We start from the raw sequence: 16,134 nt of genomic DNA on the forward strand, positions 1-16,134 counted from the left end.
CTATATTTAAGGTGAACAACAGTGATTAATGTTGTTCCTGTGGTTCAGGCTATATTAAAGGTTAACAATAATTTGTAATGTTGTTCCTGTGGTTCAGGCTATATTAAAGGTTAACAACAGTGTGTAATGTTGTTCTTGTGGTTCAGGCTATGTTTAAGGTCAACAACAGTGTAATGTTGTTACTGTGGTTCAGGCTATGTTTAAGGTCAACAACAGTGTAATGTTGTTCCTGTGGTTCAGGCTATGTAAAAGGTGAACAACAGTGTGTAATGTTGTTCCTGTGGTTCAGGCTATGTTTAAGGTCAACAACAGTGTAATGTTGTTCCTGTGGTTCAGGCTATGTAAAAGGTTAACAACAGTTTGTAATGTTGTTCCTGTGGTTCAGGCTATGTTAAAGGTTTACCACAGATTGTTTTTGTTAATCCTGTGGTTCAGGCTATGTTAAAGGTCAACAACAGTGTGTAATGTTGTTACTTTTGTCCAGGCTATGTTAAAGGTTAACAACAGCTTGTAATGTTGTTCCTGTGGTTCAGACTATGTTAAAGGTTTACCACAGATTGTTTTTGTTAATCCTGTGGTTCAGGCTATGTTAAAGGTCAACAACAGTGTGTAATGTTGTTACTTTTGTCCAGGCTATGTTAAAGGTTAACAACAGCTTGTAATGTTGTCCCTGTGGTTCAGACTATGTTAAAGGTTTACCACAGATTGTTTTTGTTAATCCTGTGGTTCAGGCTATGTTAAAGGTCAACAACAGTGTGTAATGTTGTTACTTTTGTCCAGGCTATGTTAAAGGTTAACAACAGCTTGTAATGTTGTTCCTGTGGTTCAGACTATGTTAAAGGTCAACAACAGTGTGTAATGTTGTTACTTTTGTCCAGGCTATGTTAAAGGTGAACAACAGTTTGTAATGTTGTTACTGTGGTTCAGGCTATGTTAAAGGTGAACAACAGTTTGTAATGTTGTTCCTGTGGTCCAGGCTATGTTAAAGGTGAACAACAGTTTATAATGTTGTTACTGTGGTTCAGGCTATGTTAAAGGTGAACAACAGTTTGTTATGTTGTTCCTGTGGTTCAGGCTATGTTAAAGGTGAACAATAGTTTGTAATGTTGTTACTGTGGTTCGGGTTATGTTAAAGGTGAACAACAGTTTGTAATGTTGTTACTGTGGTTCAGGCTATGTTAAAGGTCAACAACAGTGTAATGTTGTTCCTGTGGTTCAGGCTTTGTTGAAGGTGAACAACATTTTGTAATGTTGTTACTGTGGTTCAGGCTATGTTAAAGGTGAACAACAGTTTGTAATGTTGTTACTGTGGTTCAGGCTATGTTAAAGGTGAACAACAGTTTGTGATGTTGTTCCTGTGGTTCAGGCTATGTTAAAGGTCAACAACAGTGTAATGTTGTTCCTGTGGTTCAGGCTATGTTAAAGGTTAACAGCAGTGTGTTATGTTGTCCCTGTGGTCCAGGCTATGTTAAAGGTGAACAACAGTTTGTAATGTTGTTCCTGTGGTTCAGGCTATGTTAAAGGTCAACAACAGTGTAATGTTGTTCCTGTGGTTCAGGCTATGTTAAAAGTTAATAGCAGTGTGTAATGTTGTCCCTGTGGTCCAGGCTATGTTAAAGGTATACAACAGTTTGTAATGAACCTGTGGTTCAGGCTATGGTAAAGGTTAACAACAGCTTGTATGTTAAAGGTTAACAACAGCTTGTATGTTGTTCCTGTGGTTCAGGCTATATTAAAGTTAAACAATGTCTTGTTATGTTGTTCCTGTAGTCCATGCTATGTTTTTCTATGAATTCCACTGATCAAAATTATAGGAAGTATACCCAGTACTTAAAACAGTACATTATCCTGCCACATGTTCATTTTCTTGTCTAAAACCAGGAACCTGGACAGTGGTTGCCTCCAGTTATATATTAAGTGCCAATCTGCCTAAGAATCAGGCAGTTGTGAAAACATGACAAACAAAAACCCACTAAAGTTGACATCAATATAAGATCAAAATGTATAATGGTGCATGAATATAACATTCGTTTCCTTGTCCTGTTCTGGTAATTCAAGATATAATTTCGTTGAAATGCACTAGAGCCAAGTAACAATTAAGGGAAGCTAACTCTGTAATTTGCTATCATTCTAGCCAAAATTTATCTAGAGATTTCTCGAATTACTAGACATGCAGAAAAGAAAGACCTACCATTTCTAACTCAGGATGAAGGTAACTTCAAAATAGCATGGTTAGGTCGGTAGGTTTTTATCAGCCATGTTTTGATTTTTTCAAAATTGCCTGATTCTTACAAAGACTGGCACTTAATGCTTTATAAACTTTTGTGTTTGCCACAGAATTATGTATATTATTTGTTAAAATTTATTCAGAACTTTTACTTTTGTTCAAGACCTTTTTTGTGGCATTGGGTTGCTTTTGCATTGATGTACAACCAACATCTCTTTTCATTCATTGCCCAATGAAAAAGTAAAATCCTTCAAACTTGTTTTTCATAGTTGAATAAATGAATATTTCTAATTAAAGTTTTCACCATAGATGCTATCTTAAAAGAATGAAATTTGAAAGTAAAATCAGGATCCAGAAGGGGGTATTGACTTATAAAAGAGATCAAGCCACCAGAAGAAAAAAACCCAAGTCAGATAAAGGTGGTCAGATATGTCTTAGGCAAAATTATGTTGGTGAATGCCAAACCTACATAAAATTTTATAAAACTTTTAAATCATCTATCCTGCTACGGAGGAAAATTAAACAAAAGAATGTGTGTACTCTGTAATATATTTATTGGCGTTTCTGTTTTTAATACACTATCACAGACACACACATATATATCTATTCTCTGCATAAAGACAACAACAATCTCTCTTTAAGTACCATTCATAAATACAACATTTCAAACTGAGAATTACAAACATATGACCATTATTTTAGCAAATAATAAGGAATAAAATTCTATACAATACATCACATGATTTTCATGTAAAAAATAACTGAATGCTAACAAATACTATATGGTTATCCTCATTGATACAATAGGGAAAGAAAAAACAGTAAGTTCAATTGAATTAAAGTTTCTAATCGAGTCTCCTTATGAACAAATATAAATCAAAGTTTCTAATCGAGTCTCGGTATGAACAAATATAAATCAAAGTTTCTAATCGAGTCTCGGTATGAACAAATATAAATCAAAGTTTCTAATTGAGTCTCGGTATAACCAAATATAAATCAAAGTTTCTAATCAAGTCTCGGTATGAACAAATATAAATCAAAGTTTCTAATTGAGTCTCGGTATAACCAAATATAAATCAAAGTTTCTAATCGAGTCTCGGTAAGAACGAGGCTCAGTATTAACAAATATAAATCAAAGTTTCTTATCGAGTCTCGGTGTGAACAAATATAAATCAAAGTTTCTAATCGAGTCTCGGTATGAACAAATATAAATCAAAGTTGCTAATCAAGCCTCGGTATGAACAAATATAAATCAAAGTTTCTTATCGAGTCTCGGTATAAACAAATATAAATCAAAGTTTCTAATCCAGTCATGATATGAACAAATATAAATCAAAGTTTCTAATCGAGTTTCAGTATAAACAAAAATAAATCGAAGTTTCTAATCGAGTCTCAGTATGAACAAATATAAATCAAAGTTTCTAATATAGTCTCAGTATGAACAAATATAAATCAAAGTTTCTAATCGAGTTTCGGTATGAACATAAATAAATCAAAGTTTCTAATTGAGTCTTGGTATGAACAAATATAAATCAAAGTTTCTAATTGAGTCTCGGTATGAACAAATATAAATCAAAGTTTCTAATCTAGACTCCGTATGAACGAGTCTCAGTATGAACAAATATAAATCAAAGTTTCTAATTGAGTCTTGGTATATATGAACAAATATAAATCAAAGTTTCTAATTGAGTCATGGTATATATGAACAAATATAAATCGAAGTTTCTAATCACTTCTCGACATGAAAAAATGTAACAACAAAATTTAGCATCCATAAAACAACAAAATTAAAAATAAACATTGATAATGCCTCTTTTAAATGAAACTTACACAAGTCCATATTATCATCAAAACTCAGCCTTGGATATATTCATATTGATCAATTCATATTATTACAATGCCATAAAATTAATCTCAAATCTGTTGTAATTTGGAACAACATTAAGGATTTCAATTTTTCTAAATTTGAAGGGCATTTTGACAAATAACATTCAGTGATGCTGTAAGTCTGGAACCTAAGAAATGAAGAAATCCCGTCATTGGTAAATCTACTGAGACTTTGGTGATTTGTCTGTGAAATCCTTCCAGATTAAATGCCAAATTATCTAAGGGACAAAAATCATCTTACAGATGATTAGCTCTTAGATTTTCCTGACTTATTTGTTCATAAACCTGATTTATCAAGGAGGATGGTCAACTTTTTATAAAGGGAAAAGTGATTTCATAATTTTTTAGTTGTTAAATATAGAGACTAGAGGGTTTGTTACCACTAATGCCTACACAATGCACTATGCAACTGATTTCTAATTCTTAGCTGTCTTGAGAATCTCAAAAAATTGTTACGCCTAACATTTGTTTAATGCATAGTCACAATAGTTGATTTTCACAAAATTTAAAACACATTTACACATCATAAAAATAACAGTATGCATACACAAACACATTCACATGTTTGTAGTTTTAAAAAACATTGTGACAATCATAGAAAGATCAAAAGGTCTTTGTAATGTAACAGCATGTTCTGTCTAGCTATGTACATTAATACCTTATTTCCCCCCATCAAAAAGATCCCATTTATTATTAAACATCTCACTCTAAATTTTAATCCATGCTCAAATAAAATTGAGAATGGAAATGGGGAATGTGTCAGAGAGACAACAACCCGACCAAAGAGCAGAAAACAGCCGAAGGCTACCAATGGGTCTTCAACACAGTGAGAAAATCCCGCACCCGGAGGCGGGCTTCAGCTGGCCCCTAAACAAAAATGTGTACTAGTTCAGTGAAAATGGACGTCACACTAAACTCCAAAACATATAATTGAACTAAACAATGTCTTGTTTATTGTTGTTTGTTTAATCTATTTTTTCTCAAGAATCAGATTTTAGGGGTTGGCATGGTAATTTTTATTAACAATATTTTTGGTAATTTCTGTTATTCTTTTTATGTTTCAATTATTTATTACAATATGTGCTGAAATACTTTTGAAGAGATGTTCAGTCTATTAAAGACAAATCATATTATGGAAATAAATCAAGTCTAAAGACACAAGACACTGTGTGGAACGATCAAAACAATAAAACAATCATGTTTGTGTAATTGTCTAGCTACATGTATATTATGAAGTTTTAGGCATAGTAAAAAATCCTTTGAAGCAAATTTAATATTATATAAGATTAAGGTTTTTAGAAATAATTAAATGGTATTCTTTGGTGTTATCATGTATATCATGTATTAGGAAACGATAAATAATACTCTATTGCACAAAAAACAATAAACAATAAACAATAAAGTAAGAGAACGGAAACCAATTTCGGGACGTACATATGTACAGACTTACAGATAGACAAGGGTAACAGTTAATGCCCCCTCCGCTGCAGCGGGGCATATTTAAGTTGCTGAGATAACATTACATTTATATTTAAATAATATTAGGTTTCAGCTCAGATCATTTGATTTGCAGTGCATATTTATTGTAACAGACAATAATAATTTGTAAATTTCCAGCATTAGATTATATTTGATTACTTGAGGAGCTATATGACCAAAATAGAAAATTCTGTCCTAGGTCGACTTTGTCTGAGCCAGTTGGAGGCTTAGTTTCTTAATAATTTCTTAATTTATCAATGGAGAATTTTAGGAATGTATGTTATAAATCATGTAAGTATCGAATCACTATGATGTCATACATTCTATTTCTACTCAACCAAAAAAATCTCATATCACTCCAGTAATGTGAGATGGAAAATTATTATACAGAAAAATTAAGAAAATAGTGATAATGCAGAATATATACGGGGCCAGTTTTCCTTCTTATCTACACTTAAGGGTCTTAATGGGGTATTCATTTCTGTATTCTTTATTTTTCAGTCTTATCTTCTTTTCTTTATATTTTAGCTCCTTATAATTCTCTATTCTTTATCTTTTAGCCTGTTTTTCTCAACAATTTACAGTTTATTTTTTTGCCCTATATTATCTATTTTTTTACCAATTGTTTTTTTATTCTATAAACCCTATCCAGACCCTATTAATAAATACATGTGCAACAAATCAATTGTCTATTTTGGCAACAAAAATCACACATATTTGACAAGATATTGCATTGGTAGGAACAAATAATGATACAAATTATTATATCAAATTACCCTGTCAATAAATTATATCAATACATAATAACGATGAAAGTTCATTATTTAGAGAGCAACCTATATTAAAGTTAACATAATATATAATTCCTCAACAGCTTAATAAATCAAAAGTCAATTTCAATTTACTCCTTAGAGTCTTTCTATAAGTCAGTCTCCTTATAAGATTCACGATAGCTTTTCAGAATAATTTGATATCTAAACAAAAAATAATTAATATATTAATTTTCATCCAAGTCCACTCATTCCATCTGCACACCACGTGCCCTTTCAATATATGTATTATCCATTCATAACAGAATCAGGCGATAAGCAGCCAAAACATAAACAACACGGCCACCCATAAGAAAACTTTAGACAGGAATTGTTCCTCTGTGTGATGTGGTGAACCTGGTGCAGCTATAAATAAAAGAACATTTTTGGAATTTGAATAAAAGCTATCTCCCTTCTTTCAGAGCTTATGAAGTAAATTTTGAATTATAATCAAATTGTTAACTTTTTTTACAGGTAAGCCTTAAATATACTGTACGTATAAATTCCAATACTTAGTTGGTTGTTACTGTGAATAACCAGATAAATAAAATTGAGAATGGAAAGGCTGTAAATAAAAATATTAAATTCTAATAAAAGTTACTTCCCATTTTTCATAGCAAATACAGTAATTTTTTTTACAAATAATTGCATTTTTTCTAAAGCCTTAGGTATACAGTACAAATTCATTTCAATAGTTTCTCGGTTGTGACCTTGAACAACCAGATATTTATAAAGGTCATGACAAACCTTGTATGTAATAACAAGAGAGCGGTATAAAGATATGATCCAGACCACAAATTGTTTCAATACATTTGTTTGTGTGAATCATTGATCTTTAAGATATGTCCTCAAGTCCAGCATTTGAGTCAGGGACAAAAATGTGGTATTTATTTAAAGATCAGACTGAATAAAGTTGTGGCTATTGTCACAAATACATTTCTGACAGTTGAGAACTTAAAACTTTTGCAGTGAGGATCTTTTATAAGTGAACAAGCAACTAAACACCACACCCCTTCCCTACCGGTTACTTAAAGGGGAAAGGCATATAGTTACTTGCTTGCTTAGTTTTTGAGAAATTAAGGCTCTATTCAAGGAATTTTAAGCTAAAAGATTTAATAGTCAATATTTTGAAGGGTCTACTTTGCCACTCAGCTCCAATTCATTTAAATGAATTTTCATAATATATTTACTGTAAGTGTAAATTCAGAAATTTTTGCGAAATCTTCAAATTAAATAAAAAAAAAACAAAAACGAGAGGAGTGTTCCAAAAAATAAAAACTCACTTTTAACATGTTGATACATGTAACATTACAAATGTATTTGTATATAGCATTTCTGGAAATAGCAATAATTAAATCCGTATTTGTGTCTATTGTTGACAATCTCAAAAATAAGAGCATGCAATATTATAAATACAATAATTTCTGAATTCTCAATATGCAAAAGAATGTTAAACAAGGCTTAAATGAATGATTTAAAAAAAAAAAAAAATTTATTAGTTTTTATTGTCTTTGAACTAGCTGTCAGTAACTGCGAGTACTCTCAGAGGGGTGTACTTAGTGTCTTTTTGTTGTGGGGATGTATAAGTACCCTGCCATGTCCACTATGTGTTTTTGTTAGATGTATTTCTATTTGTATCCATCTGATGAGTTAAGTCTTTTCAACTGATTTTTAGTTTGCTCTTTTGTTGTACTGTTACACCACTGTCCCAGGTAAGGAGGAGGTATGGTGCCTACAAACTAGTTTAACCCCGCCACAATCTGTATGTGCCTGTCCCAAGTCAGGAGCCTGTAATTCAGTGGTTGTCGTGTGTTGCTGTGTAACATATTTGATTTTCGTTCATTATTTTGTACATAAATTAGGCCATTAATTTTGAATTGTTTTACATTTGTCATTTCAGGACCTTTCATAGCTGACTTTGTGGTATGGACTTTGCTCATTGGTGACATATAGTTGTTAATTTCTGTGTCATTTAATTTGGTCTCTGGTGGAGAGTTGTCTCATTGGCAATCATAACACATCTTCTTATTTTTATATTAGAGATTTATGATAATAACCAGAGACAAAATATTTTGTTAACATACCTGGAGCAGGTCTTCCATCGTTAAAATTAAAAGCAGATGCAAATATTCCAAATGGAAAAGCACCAATGCCAAAAGACATCTGGAATCCTCCATCTCCCAATCCAAATCCAGGAAAAGCCTAAAAATAATATTACTGATATGTATCAGTCTGTTAACATAGTCAAAGAATTACCGGTATAAAATTTAATAATACAGAATGTAAGATTATCAGATATCATAGGTCTCTTATAATTATTATTGCTTACTCTTCCTCTAATAGTGTGGAAAAATGAAACATTTTGTTTGTACAATTATGAAATAGTGCTAAAACTATAGGTTTTTTTTCACCTTTACAATTTCAAATCGATATTTCTTTAAAATCACTGATGGTTTCATGATGTATTTCTTAATAACAATCAAGAGTTTAATTTCTAACCAGATCAAATGTGAAAAGTCTTAAGAACTGCTATATGTTGCTTTGCTTCCAAACAGTGAAAAAGTTTATACATACATGTACATGTTATATATAGCCCAGCCCACCAAAAAAAAAAACAAAAAAATAATGAAGTGATTTTGATTTTCTAGTTCCCACCACTCTTGGAAAGTAACTATCTACCTATGGATTCATTGGAAAATAAAATACTCCTTTGTAGTTTCATTTCCCATGGGTTTTTCCAAGATGATGTAACAATTCAGTTGAAAAACGTATGTGCTAAAGTGTCCTTTTTAAAATTTGCACCCTACCATTTTCTAATCCTGGTTGGAACATTGTCATTCAATGAACAACTAGCATTTGGCTGTTCACTTTGCCATATAAAGTATAAATTTTCAAATTATGAGATTATAAATCACTAACTGTACCTTTAATAAAATGCTTCGCTGGGCGCAGCTTGATACGACAGCAGAGGTCGAACCCTGAACAGTTGGGGCAAGTATGGACACAACATTCAAGCTTGATACAGCTCTGAATTTGGATTGTGATTAAATATTTGACACAGCATAGGTTTCTGACACAGAAAGAATGTGGTCTAAGAACTTCAATTTTTTTTTAATTTACCTATTATGGTCCAATGTCCAAAATCAAAATACATGGTTAGATTCAGCATATCAAAGAACCCCATATATTCAATTTTTGTTGAAATCAAACAAAGTTTAATTTTGGACCCAAACTTGGACAAACTTAAAAACTGGTCCCATAATCAAAAATCTAAACACATGTTTAGATTCAGCATATCAAAGTACCCCAAGAATTCAATTTTTGTTAAAATCAAACTAAGTTTAATTTTGGACCTTAATGTAGACCAATTTAAAAAACGGGACCCAAAATTAAAAATCTAAAAACACGGTTAGATTTGGCATATCAAAGAACCCCAATAATTCAATTTTTGATGAAATCAAACAAAAAAGTTTAATTTTGGACCCTTTTGACCTCAATATGAACCAATTTGATAGCGGGGTCCACAAATAAAAAATCTAAATACATGGTAAGATTCAGCATATCAAAGAACCCCATATATTCAATTTTTGTTGAAATCAAACAAAGTTTAATTTTGGACCCCAATTTGGACCAACTTGAAAACTGGGCCAAAAATCTAAAATCTAAATACATGTTTAGATTCAGCATATCAAAGAACCCCATATATTCAATTTTTGTTGAAATCAAACAAAGTTTAATTTTGGACCCCAACTTGGACCAACTTGAAAACTGGGCCCATAATCAAAAATCTAAACACATGTTTAGATTCAGCATATCAAAGAACTCCAAAAATTCAATTTTTGTTAAAATCAAACTAAGTTTAATTTTGGACCCTTTGGACCTTAATGTAGACCAATTTAAAAAACTAGACCCAAAATTAAAAATCTAAATACACAGTTAGATTTGGCATATCAAAGAACCCCAATAATTCAATTTTTGATGAAATCAAACAAAGTTTAATTTTGGACCCTTTTGACCTCAATATGAACCAATTTGATAGCGGGCCCACAAATAAAAAATCTAAATACATGGTAAGATTCAGCATATCAAAGAACCCCATATAATCAATTTTTGTTGAAATCAAACAAAGTTTAATTTTGGACCCCAATTTGGACCAACTTGAAAACTGGGCCAAAAATCTAAAATCTAAATACATGTCTAGATTCAGCATATCAAAGAACCCCTTATATTCAATTTTTGTTGAAATCAAACAAAGTTTAATTTTGGACCCCAACTTGGACCAACTTGAAAACTGGGCCCATAATCAAAAATCTAAACACATGTTTAGATTCAGCTTATCAAAGAACCCCAAGAATTCAATTTTTGTTAAAATCAAACTAAGTTTAATTTTGGACCCTTTGGACCTTAATATAGTCCAATTTAAAAAACGGGACCCAATATTAAAAATCTAAATACACGGTTAGATTTGGCATATCAAAGAACCCCAATAATTCAATTTTTGATGAAATCAAACAAAGTTTAATTTTGGACCCTTTTGACCTCAATATGAACCAATTTGATAGCGGGGTCCACAAATAAAAAATCTAAATACATGGTTAGATTCAGCATATCAAAGAACCCCATATATTCAATTTTTGTTGAAATCAAACAAAGTTTAATTTTGGACCCCAATTTGGACCAACTTGAAAACTGGGCCAAAAATCAAAAATCTAAATACATGTTTAGATTCAGCATATCAAAGAACCCCATATATTCAATTTTTGTTAAAATCAAACAAAGTTTAATTTTGGACCCTTTGGACCTTAATGTAGACCAATTTGAAAACTGGACCCAAAATTAAAAATCTAAATACACGGTTAGATTCGGCATAATAAATAAATAAATGTGGTCAAAGATTTTACAAATCTAATGCGCCATACTGGTCTTCCTTTATAAATATGCATTTCTTTAAACATAATTTAAAAGCAGTGTAAGGGAAGTAACCAAAACGTTGTATTTGGATTACCTCCCTTACACTGTTTAAAATTATCTTAATTGTTCATTCACCATTACTTTATACATAATTTAAAAGCAGTGTAAGGGAGATAATTTCAATGATGTATTTGATTTATCTCCCTTACACTGCTTTAAATTATGTTTTGTACTAAAGTATTTGTCCATTAATGAGGACAACCTTGTTTTTCCCCCTTTTTTGCCCCTAATTCTTAAACGGTTTGAGCAATAACCCCCCAAAGCAAATCCTAACCATCCCTTTGTGGTATGGAAACTTGTAGTATAATTTCAGAGAGATCCAGACACTGTTCCACAGTTATTGTCTGGAAACTAGAAAATGCTTATTTTTGGCCCCTTTTTGGCCCCTAATTCCTTAACTGTTGGTACCATAACCCCCAAAATCAATCCCCACCTTCCTTTTGTGGTTTTGAACCTTATGGTAAAATTTCATAGAGATCCATTCACTTAAACTAAAGTTAGAGTGCGAAAACTAATGCGTCTTCGGACGACGACGCCAACGTCATACCAATATATACGACCACAAAAATTTTTTTGTGGTCGTATAAAAATGGTTTTGTTTAAAGAATAACTTGTCCAAACTCACCCCTCCATTATTTTCTGGTTCTGGTCTTTGACCTGGAGGTCTTGGTGGTAACTTTTCTCTACAATTATAAATATGATAAAAGTGACATGAGTCGTCATATCAAACTACAAATGAAATATACATTTACATTAATATATACTAAATTCTGCTACAAATACATTGTTCAAGATGAATTGAAGCAGTAGTCATGGTAGTTATATTAATAACTGAACTACTAACAGGCAGCATGAAGTTTTTGTATTTATTGGTTCTTTGGTTTGTGGTCTCATTTACAAATGTACATATATACCTCACACCCACTGGTACTTAAATTTACATTTATATTACCATACCAGAGATCTGGAAAAGACGTGGTCCGAAGGTTTTGACCAACAAAATTTTGCCAATGACCGACACATTTTTTGGTATTTTGCATTAGAAATATTAGTGAGGACCAGCAGATTTTCTTCAAGGACCACCAGGGAAAACAATATTTCAAGAACTCTGCCATAATCTCATATAAATCTTTGTTTTTCTGAATTACTGGATATAACATTATTTTTACATTTATTTGGCATTCACCAACAAACATAACTGCAGTCAATCATATGATTTCAAAAATTTACAGTAACTTTTTCGCAAGGTACATAGTTGTACTATAATTCACTGTTAAACCTACCTTGGGTCAGTTTTATCTGTTGACCCTCTTCCATAAATAGGTATTACTTTATCTTTATCTATACCAGCTTTACAAACTGGACACAGCTTTCTGTTAGGTCTTGTTTCTAACCACTGATGTAGACATGGCCAGCTGAAAATGTATTGGATCTTTTAAGTAGAGATATGGTGAAATTCTATGGTATCTATTGAACACTGCTGACCAAATAAAATTTCTTTCATTTTTTTTTAAATTTCTGAGTGACAATAATTATAAGTAAACTTCCACTGTACCAGTAAAATTTAAGATACATGTACCAACTGAGCTAAAGGAGTACTCCACTAGCGCAGCTAATGAAGGGCAGTTATATATCTACTAAGTAAGGGGAAGCACTGCTACCAGTGGCTACTCTGGCTCCAAAAAGTTGGAGCCAGAAAAATCGCCAGCTGCTACATTTTGTCGCCAGTTTGGAAAAGTTTGGAGCCAACTTTAGTCTTGATTTCTTCTACCAAAATTGAAACCATGTTCGATTTAAATTTCTTATGCACTGTACATCATTTAACTTTAAGTAATGAATTGTCATGTAATGTATTGCTCTGTTATATTATGTTTTTTCATCGGAAGCGAATTACCTGTGACAACAGATTATGACACCTGTTGTAACCGTTGATTAGCTGTGTGTCGTAAACAAAGTCATAAACTTGTCGCCAGGTAAAATTTCATACAATTATTTTTTACTTTTATCAATTTTAAATGACGATTACCATTACAGTGAGTGTCAAGAATTGAAAATTTTGGCATGGGAAAATGTTGGCGCCAGCAGCCGTATTTTGTTGCCAGATGAAATAAATAAACTGCTTCGCTAAGCGCAGCTGGATACGCCCGCAGAGGTTCAACCCTGAACAGTTGGGGCAAAAATGGACACAATATTCAAGCTTGATACAGGTCTGAATTGGGATTGTAATTAAATATTTGACATATTAAAGGTTTCTGAATAAATGTAGTCAAAGAACTTGAAATTGGTTATATGAATTGAATTTATATTCAATTAAAGATTTCTTGCTGTTGTGCAATACACTGAGCTGTTGCGCAATACTAAGTAAATCTGTTGTCAGACTATAAACAAATAAAGTTCAATTTCTTCTCAATGTCATATTTGAAATTTATGAAAATCAATAGGGAGATTACATCAATAGCTATAAATAATTCACCAAAGTTTCATGAGAACTGATGAAATTTTTGAGTTATTGTTGAAAAACTGGAAAATCCCCCCTTTTTTAATGAATAAAACCCTATAACTCAGAAATGTAAAATCTAAAATTTATAAAATTCTAAAGGGAGCTTACATCAACATGATCAATAGATATAAACAATTCACCAAAGTTTCATGAGAACTGCTGAAAGCATTTTTCAGTTATTGTCAGAAAACTTTTTTTGACAGACTGTCAACAGTATACCATAATACGTCCCGTAAACGGGCGTATAAAAATCGAATTTGTGACATTGTCAAACCCCAGCGCAGTCCCTGGCTACAGTCCCCCAAACTCAAGAGTCATTATACTATAACATGTATAATATCAATATCTTCATCACTTCCTCTGAAAGAACATTTATTCCTTTTAACCATTGGTTATTCTTTTGGGTGCCTATTTTGTAACTGGAGAGCACGATAATACTTCCAAAATTCACAACTGTACCAGCCGGGTTTCAACTCTAGAACACCTAGCACAGTAAGCCATTGCTCTACCAACTGAGCTTAATTATAGAAGTAACCCAGTAGCTGACTGGCGGTATTGGGTCCGTTCGCACCCCACATGTTCCACCTCTGGGCTCGTTCGCACCCATTTTTATTTGTTTGAATCATTAGTGTTTTTATTTATTTATCAAAATATTTAAACTTTCATGATTAAATTTCGGGAATTTTTAAATAAAATATTTTTTTGGTGATTTGATGATCAATTATTTTAATTATATACATGATATACATGTATAATTAGTGTTAGTTGGTATTGACAAAGCCAAATTTGGTATTATTGTTCTGTGTTTAAAAATCATGATTGTTGTTATAACTAGCTTTGATGTAAAAACTGCATGTAGTTAGTTTGGTATGAGTAAACTCAATGAAGATTTGATTATCACTGGGACACAATATATTGTATAACAGTCCCAGATGATCATGATTAATTTCGTCAAAAGAATTAATAAAACACAAAAGGAAACCTGTTTACTGTTTATGTTTTTATAATGTCACTTTATTTTGAAACAATGAAAAAAAATTATTTATACCATGCAAATACACAAACTTAAACACGATTAAATATCTATTCTACACAAAAACCAAATAAAACAGACCCAGGGTGCAAACATGTGGGGTGGGAACATGCAAGGGGGTGAACGTGAATCACTGAATGGGAGCGAACAGACCATGATTCCTGACTGGTGTACATGTAGCTAATGGAGGGCGGTTATCATGGTTATATATCTACTAGGTAAGGGAACATTATGAAATACTGTGGCTGAATCGACTATATTTGAACAGGTACTTTGGCTGACATGACCTGTGGCTGTATGGCTGAAACGTCACGAAAGCTGATAATCCCCACTCCCTGATCTGGATAATTTACGAACTCCAAATGTATCTCTAGACTACATAAGATATGTTTGACTATTCGAAACCTATTACAATGTAAAATTGAATAATAAACTAACCAAAACAAATGACCACACATGCTGACAACAGCATCTTTAGCCGTGTCAAGACAAATGTTACATTCATAAAATGTGGAGTCTTCGTTTTCTGGAGTCTCAGATTTGTTCGGCGGAACATCACATCCACCTTCCGCTCCTTCTGGAGTCTGCGTTGTGGAACTCATTTTACTTTACTAAATGGTTTTCATTTCAATAAAAATAAATCAATTCTAGTTTTAACACACAATACGACGAAAATGTGTTTACATTCTGTTTCTAGAACACAGGAAGTCAATTTTGTTGACGTTCCATTACACATGCGTATAACTGATTTGTAAGATAAAGTGTTAGTTCTATGTTGCCAAATCAATAGCAAAAAAGACTGACAAATTTATCATATTTTTTTTTATCTTAAATCTTATTCCCTTTATGACGTATACAATACACTAATTTGTTTGTCGTATGAGTACGACATTTTTTTTTTTGTTTGTTGTGTTTATTAAATTCCAACTCAGTCATTCAAGGGGAGATAACTTAGAAAATATAATTTTATGAAGGAATGTACAGTGAATATTCCTTTCTGGTTTTGCAGCAAGAAAACAAGTTCCATGTCCCAAAATGTTCTTCTTTCTTCTATTGAATGCACATTAGAATTGCTATCTTCTCATATCTTATTTTGAATTCTATCTTTTTTCACGAATTATCTATATAAAATCTGTAAATTTTACACAACATGAAGCTAGAAAAAAAGCTCTGCGATCCATAGTTTTTATGATATTTTTGATAAAAGCATGATATAAACTACATGTTG

General features: G+C 32.1%; 1 protein-coding gene across 1 annotated transcript; it reads right to left on the minus strand.

The window, feature by feature from the left end:
• Window positions 1-2,764: 2,764 nt before the first annotated feature.
• LOC127712613 (E3 ubiquitin-protein ligase RNF185-like) lies at window positions 2,765-15,639 on the minus strand. The gene is made up of 5 exons (XM_052219157.1): window positions 15,345-15,639; window positions 12,657-12,788; window positions 11,999-12,056; window positions 8,487-8,604; window positions 2,765-6,768 (listed from the first exon to the last, which is right to left on the minus strand). Exons 1-5 carry the CDS (start codon window positions 15,506-15,508, stop codon window positions 6,671-6,673), a joined length of 570 nt encoding a protein of 189 aa, XP_052075117.1. The 5' UTR covers window positions 15,509-15,639; the 3' UTR covers window positions 2,765-6,670.
• Window positions 15,640-16,134: the final 495 nt, after the last annotated feature.

The sequence above is a fragment of the Mytilus californianus genome, unplaced genomic scaffold, assembly GCF_021869535.1.
Source record: "Mytilus californianus isolate M0D057914Y unplaced genomic scaffold, xbMytCali1.0.p SCAF_8, whole genome shotgun sequence".
NCBI classification, from domain to species: Eukaryota; Metazoa; Mollusca; class Bivalvia; order Mytilida; family Mytilidae; genus Mytilus; species Mytilus californianus.

What these genes read in the sequence shown, in the direction of transcription:
- LOC127712613 (XM_052219157.1), bottom strand. Translation starts at nt 15,508, where the DNA reads ATGAGTTCCACAACGCAGACTCCAGAAGGAGCGGAAGGTGGATGTGAT. An exon ending in ACAGATAAAACTGACCCAAG is followed by an intron (nt 12,057 to 12,656) that starts GTAGGTTTAACA and finishes TTATAATTGTAG; the next exon opens with AGAAAAGTTACCACCAAGAC. An exon ending in AACCAGAAAATAATGGAGGG is followed by an intron (nt 8,605 to 11,998) that starts GTGAGTTTGGAC and finishes TATTATTTTTAG; the next exon opens with GCTTTTCCTGGATTTGGATT.